The sequence below is a fragment of the Solea senegalensis genome, linkage group LG20 (genome assembly GCF_019176455.1).
Source record: "Solea senegalensis isolate Sse05_10M linkage group LG20, IFAPA_SoseM_1, whole genome shotgun sequence".
In the NCBI taxonomy this organism is placed as follows: Eukaryota; Metazoa; Chordata; class Actinopteri; order Pleuronectiformes; family Soleidae; genus Solea; species Solea senegalensis.
The window spans coordinates 16,053,041-16,067,897 of NC_058039.1; the positions used below are offsets into that span (position 1 = coordinate 16,053,041).

General features: G+C 40.0%; 1 protein-coding gene across 1 annotated transcript in view; it reads left to right on the top strand.

Moving 5' to 3' along the window:
• Positions 1–11,701, top strand: part of phf14 (PHD finger protein 14) — a 103,661-nt gene extending 91,960 nt beyond the window's left edge. The window contains exon 18 of the mRNA XM_044052260.1: positions 11,642–11,701. Coding sequence (XP_043908195.1) covers positions 11,642–11,686 — 45 coding nt within the window. The 3' untranslated portion in view covers positions 11,687–11,701. The remainder of the gene's footprint in view (positions 1–11,641) is intronic.
• Positions 11,702–14,857: the final 3,156 nt, after the last annotated feature.

Below are 14,857 nucleotides of genomic sequence, written 5' to 3' on the forward strand. Positions count from 1 at the left end.
AAATGACCCAGACTGGCCCGGTCTTGTTTCTTGGTGTGTGTGTGTGTTTGGCCCTCTGAGCCAACACAAAGAGGAAAAGACACCTGGTGAGAGCCGTGTCCTTGGCACATGTCAAATTTACACCCACATAAAAAGGTAAATACCCTACAAGGCTGCACAGATACAAGCTACCGATTGTCCTTCCTATTACAGCTTTATGGAAGGTGTAATTCATACAGACATCACCCACCGGTGAGCCTTAACCGAAAATTGTCTCCCTCCTGAAAATTATCAGCCCATATACCTCCAAAATACCTCGACCCTATAGAGCAGTGGATGAGATGATGGAGAATTATATGCCGCTGGTGTTATCTGTGGCCCGCAAGTGGAGCTTTCTTCTATCACTGCTCCTCTTTCATGGGGAAAAACACTGTGGTTTAGTGTGATGCGTTCCGCCTCATTCTTACCGTCAATGAAAGTGTTTAATCATACCTGTAAATCCAGCGGCTTGTAAAATGCACTACATGCACACACTCGTGCTCTTTTGTGTCTGACTGATGAATGTCCAGCGTGTGTGTGTGTGTGTGTGGAGGACAGAGGTTCTTGGTTGGGGGTCAGACACACACTTTTCCTTCCCTGTGTCATAAAACAACCTCCTCAGGTTTAAGGACACACACTTTGACTCCCTGTATGCTGAGAAAACACCTCAACAAAAGTGGTAACGTGCATGTGTTGGTGTTGTGCACACGTGTCGTACAGCTCACTGTTCCGGACAAGGACACGGAATTCACCTGCGAATCAGGAGCTATTGTCCTCACCTGTGTTGTTCTCCACAGGTGAGGACAATCATGGCTGAGAGGAGATAAAAGGCAGGCTGAAGACGCTGCTCAGTTGGTTCTTTGTTTCCAGAGGGTCGACACCTTCAGTCGGCTCGCTGTGTTCTGGGGTTTTGTTTGGGAATGTGTTTTAGTTTTCTTTGATTCACTTTTGTGGTTGGTGACTTTATCACTAAGTGTCTGTGGGCACTTTTATTTCTTTGATTGCGTTCTTTGACTCAACCCTTTGGCAGTGATTTGTTAGATTACTACACTGCAACCATCGCTGTGCATTATTGATGAGCTGAGTGTCAGTTTATTGGGGCTGGCTGCTTAAATGATGACAAAATAAATAAGTACTTTAACCCTTTTAACGCCTTTTTTGCTTATATTAACCAATTTTTTTTTTTCTGGAATGACTTTCAATATCTGGCAGTTATTTACATTTTACTGTTTAAAATACTTAAAATGAAGAAAAAGAGTTTTATTCAAAGAGAACACTGTAGTTGTACATGAACACCAGATTTTGCATATTAAATGTGAAATATGGACAGTATAAAACATATTTAAAATAATGTTTGTTTGAGATTTTGTCTCAATGTCCAAAAAATCGAAACTATGTGCAGACATTTTTCCCCCAACTCTTTCCTCTCTGGTGACTAAGACTGTGATTTTCCAGCTTCCTGAAACAGCGCAAGTGAAATTACCATAATAACCACATGTTGGCATTGATCTGCAACTTCTCTGTTTTCATTTTTCTGGTAATACGGTAATTCGCCTGCGAGACACTCGATGTTAAAGGGTTAAAAAAGAAAACAAACAAGCAAGAGCGCACTCATGTGGCTCCAATGTGCACATGGCAGGAAAAGTTTCAGCAAATGTGTTTGGTGACCCCTGACCTTACAGCTCACAGCAGGTCTTGGTATGTTGTAATGATTGTTGTGTGGTTGCTTCACGTCGTGCCCTCGTGTTGCATGGAGGGAGCGAGTAAAGACAGAATACAGGCAACGGCACAAAATCAGCAGTGAGTCACCTGCTGGAACACAATCAAAGGAAATGGACGCACTGGCACTTCCAAAACGCGTGTCCTTAGAAAGAGCCGTCTGATGTTTCCTCCTGTGAGCTCTTGTCCACTCACCGCTCAAACACGCGAGAGAGAACGACGTCATAATCGCCCACATGCGATTCAACATCGAGTTGGAGAAAGAGAGGATCACTTTGATCTCCTCACTGTTTCAGGACGATCTTTCCGTCACATTGTAAACATACAGAAACCATTTGTTTGTTAAAGTTTTTAAACATGCAATTCTGATTGGTTCGACGTGTACGCGCACACACACACGCACAAACGAAAAGAGAGCCTTTAACCTACGACTGCTCTGCCAGGCTTTATCACAGCAGTCAACCCAGCTTCATAATTGACTGACTGAGCTAATTTATCACAAATAGTAGTCGTGCGTTGGCATGTGTCTGGGACAGCTGGCTGTGACAAAACAAAGGAGCTGGACACTGCTGATGATGAACTGGACAACAGCCTAGAGGCAAGTGGAAAAAATCAAAAGGTCCAATTTTTCAAAATTCTGCCATGGAAAAGATGAAAATGCACTGACCTGCCAAAAGAATAAGTTTGTTGGACCACCTTTAGCTTGACTACGGCTTCAGTAAGCTTATGCTGTGTCACAATGTTTAATTCCACCCACAGCTAATCAGGTATTTATGACATTTACGGGGAGAGAGTTAGTCCAAAAGCAAAATACAAAAGCATCCCCTCTTGTGAGAGGTGATGGGAGTGCCAGTACATGACGAACAGTTGAGAATAAATACACTAGGGCAGTAATTCTCAAAGGCTGGGTTGGGACCCACAGATGGGTCATGAGAAATTTTGTTTTGGGTCCCCAAACAAACTTTGAAGTAAACATTTATGTGTATACAGTATGTTTCAAAATAACATGCATAAAAGAAGTAGTAATTAATTTACCAAGTGATATTAGGTGTTTCAGATATGGCTGAAAGTTAGCTGCTGAATTATGCACAAATTTGCTCTTATTGTGATTTGAATCGCGACACTTTGCCGCCTTTTTTAAAAAGTGGTGGATCCCCGTGTGGGAAGTTCAGGAAACGCTGCACCCATCAGAGCAGGGCTGACGATCACACAGGAGGATGTAGCACTAGGAAGAACTACAAAATAAAACCGGAAACTGAGAAACAAAGAAACTTAAACTCCAAGGTTTAAGAAAACAGAAGAATACATGCCCAACAAAAATGGGATCATGACAGTATGTGACTCTGTAAATGGTAGAGAAAAGTTTGCTGTTATGGAAATCTTCAGTTTTTTTGTTTTTTTTTTAAATATGTTAAAACCCAAGAGAGTAAATGTTTTTGCCTCCTTTTGTCTTTGCACAGGTTGTTTTCCACAGACTGCCCGAGTAAACGAGTCTGTGGCCTCAGGGCCGGTGTCAGAGTCCTGCTGAGGTTAGCGCGTCCGACTTTACTCATGTCCCGTCTCATTTTGCTCAAGCGCTCTTATTAAATCGGCACACTGTCGTTGCTCTCTCTCCATGACCTGCCAAGGATAAAAAATCTGTTTACTATAAATTGCACCCCACTCAGTCTAAAATACCATCTGCTGCCCAAACAGCGCTGCAGCTCCCGACCTCTAAAAATAGAGCTCCTGATTGGCTCCCGAGGAGACGGGGGGTCCACATCAGCCTGAAACCCCCAAACACTCGTTCAGTGTTTGACTAAGAGCTGTTTTCATCTCAAGTCCTAAAGTCACACACCACGCAGTTCACTGATCTGAGAGCTTTTTAGTACATTACATATTGTCATTCAAGTCAGGGGTAACATCTGTGTCGGGTATCCAACGACGGAACCATTCAAGTATGATTCTTTGTTTGATTAATCATTTGTAAGCGCCTTTCAAACACTCAAGGTCACTTGACATCTTGTGTGAGAAGATCAATGGAACAGAAGAAAGTTAAGATGAAATAAAAACAGACACATTTAAAAAGTTAAAGATAAAATAAAATGGACAAATTCAACACAGAAGATGGAGTTTAAAAATAATACCAGAGTTGAAAATGCAAATAATTACCGTAGACATTCATTATCCGTTAAAAGTCACTATCACTGAAGATCGTCAAACTGGAGAATCTTCTTTCAATCATCCATTGTTTTTACTTCAAAAAAACTTGATGTACGAACAAACTTTCTTTTGTAAATATTAAGTGAGTTTTCCTCAATGCGAGGGTCTAAGGACAGAGGGTGTCACTTGCTGGACGTACTGTAAATTCCTCCAAGGCACTTTGTGTTTGTATGATGGAGCATTAGGGCCAAACTGAAGAGACACTTATGCCTCACTTCTGGGGGAAATATGATTTAGATTTTATTTACAGCTCCTCTCAGCCCAATATTGCAATTTTAGAAACGTCACAAGGCATTTGTGGCACTGAGAACAAAATGAATATTACAATTCCACTAATGGCGTCGGTTTGAGCCGAAGCCGGCAGAAGAGTAGATGCACAAAGAAATACTGAAATGACTAATAGACACAAGCTTATGAGGTCATATCAACATCAGCATATCAGAAACATCCAATATCTCAATCTGTAATGTCTTAAGTGCTTAAGCCAAATCACTGGGACTTGAGAACAGTAACTGTTTTCTCTGCCTTGAATCAAAGTTCACAAGGTTGATAGTACTACTTGTAATATTTACTATTTGGAGTACCAGCACTTTTTTTACTTCTCACAAGATGCTGCTATTCTGTTTAGGTTATCTGTCCAATTCCAGTAGAATTTTTTTAAATGATTTTTTTTGAATTTTCAGAAACAATATCTATTGTAAGTTTTTATACATTATATTTACTGACTTCTTACCATATGTCTGTCCTGGAGGAACAGCACAACAACAATAATCATAGATCATAATAATATAATAATAATAATAATAGGACACCAAATAAAATGTGAGCTTTGAGTTTAAATCCTTGTAACTGTTAAAGATAATCCAAATATACAAGTTGTGTAACATTAGTTTTTAGTTGTTGTTGTGTTTTGTAATATGGAGTAAATATTTAAATAAACAAATGTGAACATAACTAACATATTCTGGTATTGTTTATTTACTGAAAATAATTCCATTTTGTGTTTAATACACATAGACATACACGCCTCATATGAATAAAGGTAGTAATGGCTCTTATTTCTTTCCCCTTCACACACTCAAACGGGCACAGATTCATAATTAACAATACAACCACTGTTTTACACAATGTTTTAAAGTCTGAGTTTTCAACAAGGTTTCCTCGTGTGTCCATTCAGACTGCGGGATGCAATGTCAGTAATTACAGAGACCAGAAAACGTGTGAAATGTAGAACTTTTCCAGCAGTGCAGATAAAACAGTTTGTGGGAATAAAAAGCTGAGGAATCTATAATAATCTTCCAGATACAGAGTCTGGATCTGCTACTCTGCACTTATTTAAAGGTCATGCTGGGTTGTTTTTTTTTTGTTCTTTTTTACAAGTGGAGCTAATGGCATCCGTAGAGTTCCATGATTTGGCTTATCTGTCACTGAAGGCTTGTTTATGAGAGCTTTGCTCCTCTCTGAGCTGCTTTCTGACTACGCTGCTCGTTTCGGATGTCGTTAAATAGACAATTGCTAATTCGTCACGGAATTACAGCGACTCCAACGGCTCCCACCAAATCTCTACTGATCCAGGTACAGCCACGAGCTGGTGTTGTTCCATCGGCTGCAAAACTCAGTTATTTACTGAAAAATCAGTCCATCCATCATCTACTGACATGGGGCGAAAGGTGGGGTATGGCCTGGACAGGTCACTGGTCAATCGCACGGCCAAACATAGAGACGAACAACCAGTCACTGACACACCTAGCTTGTCTAATTTAGAGTGACCAATTAACCTCTGCATGTTTTTGGTCATGTGGGAGGAAAGTGGAGAAAACCACACACACACACACACAGGGAGAACATGCACACTCCACACAGAGAGGCCCAGAACCAGCAACCTTCTTCTGCTAATGTGTGGCCCTTAAATAATAATTTGAATCCAAAATATACAGCCTAAAAACTGTTTGACGTTATTACCAAGTTGTCCAGTGGAGGGCGGTGTGAGTGCAGCTTGGCCTGCATCCAACAGTGATATCATGATGTTTAGACATACTCAAATCTAAACCAGAAACCAAAGCATCTGAAAAGTGGACTGTGAGGTTATTTCTTGATAGATGGCAAAGTATTGAACAAATGCTAATAGCTGTTAGCTGAGTTAGCGGAGATATCCGAGTCGATGGGGTCCAAGCTTTTTTTTCAGGTCCACGCTTCCCTTTACCAGGGGCGGAGTTGGGGACAGCAGGTGGACAGACAGATACACGGTGTCCCTCCTAACCACAAGTGTCCCCATTAGCCAGGTGCAAAATCGCATTGCAGGGGACCCGGGGCTGGGCTGCCAGTCTCTCGCGCAGACGGTGTGTGTGTGTTGTTAGTAAATGTTAGTTTGGTTAGTTTTTCGAGTGATCTTACCTACTGCAGCTTTAAATCAGAAAACATGTTCCTCAGAGGAAAACAAGAAAACTGGCTTTAATATTATTCAAGGCAGCTGAGCTGATGCTGATTTTCTTTTCCTCTGTAAAACACACTGAGCTGACATTGAGGAAAAACAGCCATTTACGCAGAGCGCGGCGCCGAGGACAGATGCCGACGCTCGGCTTGCTGCCTGTGTGTAAAACACACTGAGGTCATTCTTCTTTGCCCCGCACTTTCTATCTCTCACCCCCAGCTCTGGTGCGCTGTCATTTTTCCTTCCTCTTTCCCATCTTTATCTCCCCCGGCTGGTTTGGCGCCGCATGAGTGTACGGCATGTCCAACACACACATGTGTAATCTCGCTCCGTGTAGCAGCTCCATTTAAATGAACCTCTCTCCCTCTCTCTCTCTCTCTCTCTCTCTCAGGGTCGTCACCCAAACACACTCCCTCTCCAAAGAGGGGCTGTGGCTGCAACCTACACTGTCTGCTACACACACAGAACACAACCCTGAGCCAGTGCACTTAAATGGAGAATTGATTTACTGTCCAAAACAACAGTCTGCATTTTTATTAAAGCTGCAGTGTGTAACTTTTCTACGGTCTAAGGACAGAGGGTCTAAGGATGGAAGGTGTCACTTATGTTTCTATGACGGAGAATTAGGGCCAAACTAAAGAGAAAATAGTAATAGAGAAAGTCGAAATAATATTAAAAAAGTCGTTATTACGAGAATAAAGTTGTACTATTACAAGAAAAGTCATAATTTTATGAGGAAAGTTGTAATTTTAATAGAAAAGTCGTAAAAAGGTCAGTCAGTCTGAGCCAGTGAAGTTAACTGGAGAATTGATTTACTGTCCAAAACAACAGTCTCCATTTTTATTAAAGCTGCAGTTTTGTTATTATTCTGTCTGTTTTAAGTTTTTGAGAACACAAATGATGTAACATTATCACATAAGTATGCCTGGCCTTTCATGTGAAAATTGTCTGTCATGCAATACTATCAGACCTGACTGAGGGAGTGTTTTTTTGGCAGTACAATTCACTTTTAAATGCTCCAAAACTTCAAAAGTGTCAGTAATTGTTACATCCTGAATGAAAACCAGATTGGAAATCATTTGAGTCCATATTTGCTCCTGGTTTCAACATTATCCCTTAATGTCTTTACCTTTTTATACATGCTTGATACACAAATTGAAACTCTAAAGCACCTAATTTAAAATCAATTCACTAACCCTGCTGCCTGACCAGGAGTAAACCAAAGTTAATTTGAATTATTGTTTTGTTGCTGTTTTTTAAACTTCTGAGTCGTGCTGAAGCAGAAAATTGTTTCCCACAGATTCCATTTAATTGTATTTATAAAATGCCAAATCAGCATATGTATTAGCAATTCCACGTCTTTCACATTTAAGTCATATTTGCACAAAACAGGGGTGTGATTTCACACACACACACACACACACACCTCCCTCACTGTTTTCATTGTTTCCAGAACATTTTCTTAAGAATAACTTCTGATGATTAAATAATAGATGTGCGTGTGCAGACAATGGAGAGGGCGAGATGAGTTATTACAGTGCAGTACACACACACACACACACACACTGTGGGTTTCTCTCATACAACAGATATGTGCGAGCTTACATTATGTTATTTTCTTGTGTAAATGTCTACAGATGAGTATATCAGCGTGGGTTTAGGACGACCTTTTGTTGATTGAAATAAATAAGGCTGATCATTTCCATTTCCTGGAAATATTCATAGCCACGTATGCTTCAGGTGTCTATATCGTCTTCTATTTCCTCTCTCTGTAAATGTGATTTGTTTGTAATCTGCTGAACTTGTTTCTGTTACATGATGTGAGACGTGTCCCTCCTCTGTCTCCCTGAGATTTTCTGCCATTTTTCAATCTTTTCCTCACTCAATATGAGGGTCTAAGGACAGAGGGTCTAAGGACAGAGGGTCTAAGGAGGGTGTCACTTGCTGGACAGACTTTAAATTCCTCCATGGCACTTTGTGTTTGTGTGACGGCGCATTAAGGCCAAACTAAAGACAAAAAAAAAAAGTTATCTTTCGAGAATAAAGTCTTAATTTTACGAGAAAAACTTAATTTTACGAGAGTGTTGTAATATTATGAGAATAAAGTCGTAATATTAAAAAGTCATTATGAGACATTTTGAGGCTCAGGTGTTAAAATGTTTACAAATGTTTACATGAGACATTTGGGCAAAACATTCATTTGAACCTTTTTTGTTATGTACAGAATGCAAAACAAAACAAAATGCAGTTTAAAGTGAATGCAGGAACGTCTGCATGCATTACTCAGGCATTACACACATGTGAGAGACCAGTATAAGCACAGATGGCGTTGTTTTTCTATCACCATCACGCCGCACAATCACTTTTAACATCATAACGACGAGTTTAAGCCAAACGGTGTCTTATTTCCCCTGCTTTAATGAGAAAAGATTGATTGATTACACAGCAGTGCTACAACATTAGGCGTCATCTCATTGATGACGGGGAAGTGAATAAAGGACGGGGGGCGACTGCCAACTCGACACTATTCTGCCCCTTAAAAGAAATGGATGAGTGTTTGCTCCACACGTCGCTGCACTGTAACTCAGCAGGGGTAGAGAGGAGTAGATGTGTAGGAAGTGAAGAAACAACAGTAGCAGCAGCAGCAGCAGCACTTGAGCTTTAGAATGTGCTGGAGCTTCGTCAGCTGGCTGCGGGCCTGAGCTCACAGTGGGGAGTCCAGGCTGGACAGCTCCACGCCACTGGAAGGCAAATCACATCACACCCACCGTCTGAACCGCACACGATAAGGCTTCATTTCCATAAGTTTATTTTCCTCCTCTTGAAGTGGCTGCTGAAACAAAGGAGCAGTTGATTATTTTTCCTTGATCAGTGTAGCATTCAAGGCGTCTGAATTGAAAAGGGGAAGTGGGAAGTGTGAGGAGGGGGGGCCACAATGAAATCCCTCCCAGGGAGAAAGGGGAAGGCTGACATGCATACAAGGCAGGGAGGACGGATGGATTCTCGAGGTGGGACCAGCCTGTCCGGCTTCCACAATGGACCCACGAGATGGACGCACAAAAGAGCTGAATGTGACCGTCCGTCCACTCGACTGTCTCCTGTCTCCTGAGATGACGAGCTGGCCGCCGGCTCCTCCACCTTCAACAAAAGCCCCGTTCACCATTGTACTGGATATTTGACAGATTTGACACATTAGACTCGGTTCAAAGAGCCACGGCCACGCGGGGGGAATGGACTCATTTAAATATATTGAGGGACGGGGGATCAAACTTGACTAGTTTCTATAGGTCTGCCGCTGCTTTAAATCACACCTGAGTCCATGTCCACGCTGGCGACGTCGTCTCCTGAAAACCACGTTCCCACTATGGGGCTGCAACTTTTCATCTGTCAATTACTTTCTTGATTAATTGAGCACTTGTTTGGGCTGTAAAATGTCAAAAGATTTAGTAAATTATGTCCTCGAATGTCTTGTTTTATTTGTTGTATGGAGCAAAGAAACCAGAAAATATTCACATTTAAGGAGCTAATCGAATAATCGTTGCAGCCCCGGTTTCATTTACGAACAGAGATGAATATCAACATTATCGTGTTATAGAGTAAATCACCAAAGTCCATTGAGAAAATCTGCAGTTTTACACAACGGCGCGCACAGGAGTTATTGATCCACTGCTTACCCGCATCAATACGTTCACATGTGTTATTTGTAATATTTTGTTTGCGTTTATCCAAGTGACACAAAGTGACCACATGAGGCAGCACTGGACCATTTCTCCATGGACCTTTTGGTTTGTTTTTTTACAAAGTCAACACAAATTCAGTTTCCAGTCAACAAACGTGATCTAAGGACTATGTGTCAGTAGCCACACTTTTATAAAAAAAAAGACCCTTTTAAAGTAACAAATAAACAGAGATAGAAAAATCTTTCTTAGAGCTAAAAAAAACAGAGTTTGGTGCAGGAGAGTGAGCGCTTTACAAATGAGCAGTTTCCTGTTGGAAAAGTGAGATATTTGAGATGGATTTCATCACATGAGCCTTTAGTTAAGTGACTAAAATCAGTTCTAGTCAGTGCCAACCACACTTCAAAAACCTGAACTATCAAAACCCTAAACTATCAAAACAACTACGTCAAGGTCTTTTTAGGACATTTCTAAAATGTCCATTTAGTCTTATTTAATCAGCAGAAAATGATCAAATGACATCACGTCCAGTCATTAAAATTAAAAAAAGAAAAATCAGTTGTATCCATCAACATCATCATCATCAGGAGACTGTGGACACAGATACAGTTTAAACAGTACATTTTTAAGCCAGTACTTTTACTTAAGTAAAAATCTTATCAAAATAGTGGTACTTTTACTGTCCAAAACAAGCTTTGGTGGTTCCATGGAGTTTTAGTACTGAAGCTTCAGTGCAGAAAACACATTTCAATGCCAGGTGTAAAGCAGTCCGTTGAACTAGACCAGAACTCTAAGGAACCCGGGACTGTGTTGTGGTCAAACTGCACCACCCGCTTTTAAACAAAAACATACACACGTGCCATCGTCTAATCTAGTGGAAAAAAAAACCCTCAAACCACCTCATATTCACATGAGTTTGAAGAGCAGAGTGCGAGTATATGTGTTTAACCTCGGAGCGGTGACTCGGTGTCAGCTCCACTGATTGGCCGGATGAGAGGGCTCTGATTGGGGACAACTCTCGCTAACTACCTGCTAATTTAAAGGCTTGATTGGTTAGAGGGGGAGGATTCATTCAGAGTGAAGGGCAAAGCAAACACCCCTGTGTGTGTGTGTGTGTGTGGAGGCAGCAGCTTTGATGTGCTTCATTATCTTTTTGTCTTTCAAAATCCAAGAAGGCAAGAAAAAGCAGGAGGATTACAAGAGGCTTTCTGCTCTGTAATTTGATTTTAAAGGAGAGTTCTACCTTTTTCTTGTGTGTGTGTGTGTGGTTGTCGTTTGTGTCCAGTCCAGATGATGATGTGTGATGATGAGGTTGAGATTAGCACAGAGAATCGAGTTGGTCACACAAAGCCGATTAGCAGCCGGAGCAGGAGCAACAGCTGTCTTCTTGTTAGGAAATCGGCCTCCTGAGCCATTTTTTATTTATTGTTTTAATGATTCTATTTCCAAATGAATTAAAACATGGGAATCATTTCAGTTTTGTGTGTCAGTGTGATTTAGCAGTACTGTCAATATGAACATACAGCATACAGTTTTGTATGTTATATTTTATTAATAAATTACTTGGTTTACCCCTTTTTATACATTTCTCCAGGTACCTGGAGGATGTGTGGTGATGTACTGCCACCTGCTGGAGTGAGACGGTTCTCCACGTCAGACATATTCTTATCTGAATCTAAAATTACACCAGGACATGATACATACAGTGAAATATACATATAGTTGGATTATTCTCTTTTATTCAATTATTTACTAGAAATCCACAGCATTGACATGTGTGAAATTATCTGAATAATGTATGAAGATATAGAGAAGAATATAAATAAATAAGTATTAGAATTGGGTTAAATTTGTCTGTTTGAATTTAACTGGATTCCTTCAGGGGTTTTTGCCTTTGGCATTTTTTCTTATATTACATATAAGACTATATATAATATTTCAAAATATATTTGAAATACGGTGGTATTTAAGATATATTTTGTTAAATTTACTGCATGTGATGTACGGATATTTTATGTATATAAAAATATCAGGTAGATAACTGACAGGAATAAAAGTCCATGTGGTTTGGCTTTGATTTATTTGTGTTAAGTGTGTGGTTGTACTTGTGACCCAACAAAATGACGTGTGTTGTGTAAAATATGATGTCATATACATTTATGGTCTATTACTCTCTGAAAAAAAGCCTTCATGCCAAAATGAATCAATGAATTTTTTAGCAAAGTAGATTTTGAACTGAACTTGCTATGTTGTTTATTTTCCTCTTGAATAAAGGCAAGTTTGCTCAAGTTAAGGATAATACAGAGCATTTCCCTAAGGTTGGAGCTGATTTATCTCCATTTGTATAGAAAAGGCTGGTCAGTCTCTCTGTCATGTTTAGTCCAATACTTGCATTTAAGACAAAATACCTAAGAAACCAATAACAACCAGTCTCAGGTGTGGTTCTGGTTTTGCTCATTACAGATACGTGATTATGGTGAACACATGGTGTTAAACACATTTATAAGACCAATCAAAGTATCTCAGTATTATTTCTTGATTAAAATGTCCAAATTATAGTTATTCACTTGCACTCCTAAACAGAAAAGGGAGTTTTAGTGGTTACATTTATGTGTACTTGATTAATTTGGACAATCAAATGCGGGTATAAAAAGTGAATTCAGTTTATTTACCAAATAAAGATTTGAAAAAAAAAAGGATATTTTCTCATTTTGACAGCAGGTGCATGGTCCACTAAATATCCATAGACCATCAGGCTGAAACTAGTGTTAAAAGCTCAGTGTCGCAGGACTTTGTCTTTCATTTTTTCAAATAATTATGTTTTCTAATTTTTATGACAGGTGCATGGTCTATTAAATATCCATAGACCATCAGGCTGAAACTAGTGTTAAAAGCTCAGTGTCACAGGGCCTTGTCTTTCTTTTCTTTTTTTTCAAATATTAGTTTTCTCATTTTTATGGCAGATGCATGGTCTATTAAATATCCATAGACCATCAGGCTGAAACTAGTGTTAAAAGCTCAGTGTCACAAGGCCTTGTCTTTTATTTTTTTCAAATATTAGTTTTCTCATTTTTATGGCAGGTGCATGGTCTATTAAATATCCATAGACCACCAGGCTGGGAGTAGTGTGTTGCAGGGTTTTGTCTTTTATTTTTGACAGCAGTGACTTCATCTTCACGCCACATTGTGGCCTATGAAGGAGTCATTTTTATCAAATTATTTTCAAGTAGTGGCTTTTGAGGACACAGTGAGGGGAGGACACAGCAACATGGACTGTGTCCTCCATGAAGACGCCGCGCCGTTCTCTCCCACCTCGACTCATGTGCACACATTGAAACGAGTGGACAAAACAACCAATGTTTGTTTTATTGCCATTGTGCATGAACGTTGACAATGCAGATTACACACAAGGAGTATCATGTAGTGAGTCTATGAACACTCTGACCTGCCAGTGATGTGCTCTGGTCACCCTCAGTGCTGGTTTTGTTTTGGTTCATGGCTTTAACAAAGAACTACTTGCTGATCCAGCACCCATGCTCCAAAACCAAAGGAATGCAAGGTGAGACGCTCTAGTCAAAAAATAAAAAAAACAAAACAAAAAAACCCAGACAGCATCCCAGAGGACAGACAATATTACCTTATGTTTGTTTTTTTGTTCCCCCTATTATTGCACACAACTAGTTTACCAGTGCCGAGTATATGTAGGACATTGGGAAAGCTATAAGTCTTGGTAAGGTGCTTAAACAGCTTTAGAAACCACAACACTGCATTGAGCCTCTTTTTTTTTTCTTTAAAAAAAGCCACAAATGCAAAGTATAAATGGAACATGTACGCAGGGATTCCACAAGCACACCAGATATTAAAATAAATGCGGATTATGTTTCACTCTTGCAAATCAAAAAAAACGATGGATCTTTTACAACTCCGAACGTGAACGGCCTACAGGACGGCGCTACGCACAGATTAACGTGAGAGAAGGTTTAGGTGCGTGAACGGACAAACAGGAAGCTGTGAGTCTTTAATCTGTGCTGCTGTGTCTGCAACCAAACACGTGTTTTGTAAGTTTTCTCTCCGACAGCAATTGCGAGTAAAGGCTGAGAGATTCTTTATTTTTTATTTTTTTTTGGAATGATTCATCGCGAGTCCGTTTCCGTCTCTGGTGCTAAAATCTCATGGAATGGGCGTTTAATGGAATGGCAATTATCAGTATATCAACAGAACAGTCGGGGTTTGGTGATAAAAGTTGTACAAACGTTCATCTTATTGTTTTGGAATAAAGTCCAACTTAAATTCAACTTTAATAGGTTCTACGTGTAACTTTTTTTTTTTTGAATTTACCAAGTTTAGAAGTGGTTTCAATCGACTTAGAATTTACTTTACACTAGGGCCTTGAGTTACAGAGGCCGCCATTTTGTGCCAAGCAGACAAATACACCCACAAGGGTTTGTGTGTGTGTGTGTATAGTGAAATAAAGATGTTGTACATGTACTCTTGATTAATACAACTCGCTCTGATTAAACTTCATTATTAATTCTGGATACAAGCAGACTTTCATGTACATGATGTGCTGCCTCTATTTGTATTCAGTGTATTACGTTGGATGGCAGTTGACCACTAGAGGGAGATCTTTAAAAACTGAAAACATTGTGCTCTCTATATATGCTTCCTCCTGTCTTTAGAGATAATGTTTTGTAGCTCAGAGGAACGTTTGTATAACTCCATCTCCAGTGTCTGCACACACACACACACACACACACTGCACGGCTTCTGTTTGACGTGTACTTTCCATATGTGACGACGATGCCGCAGA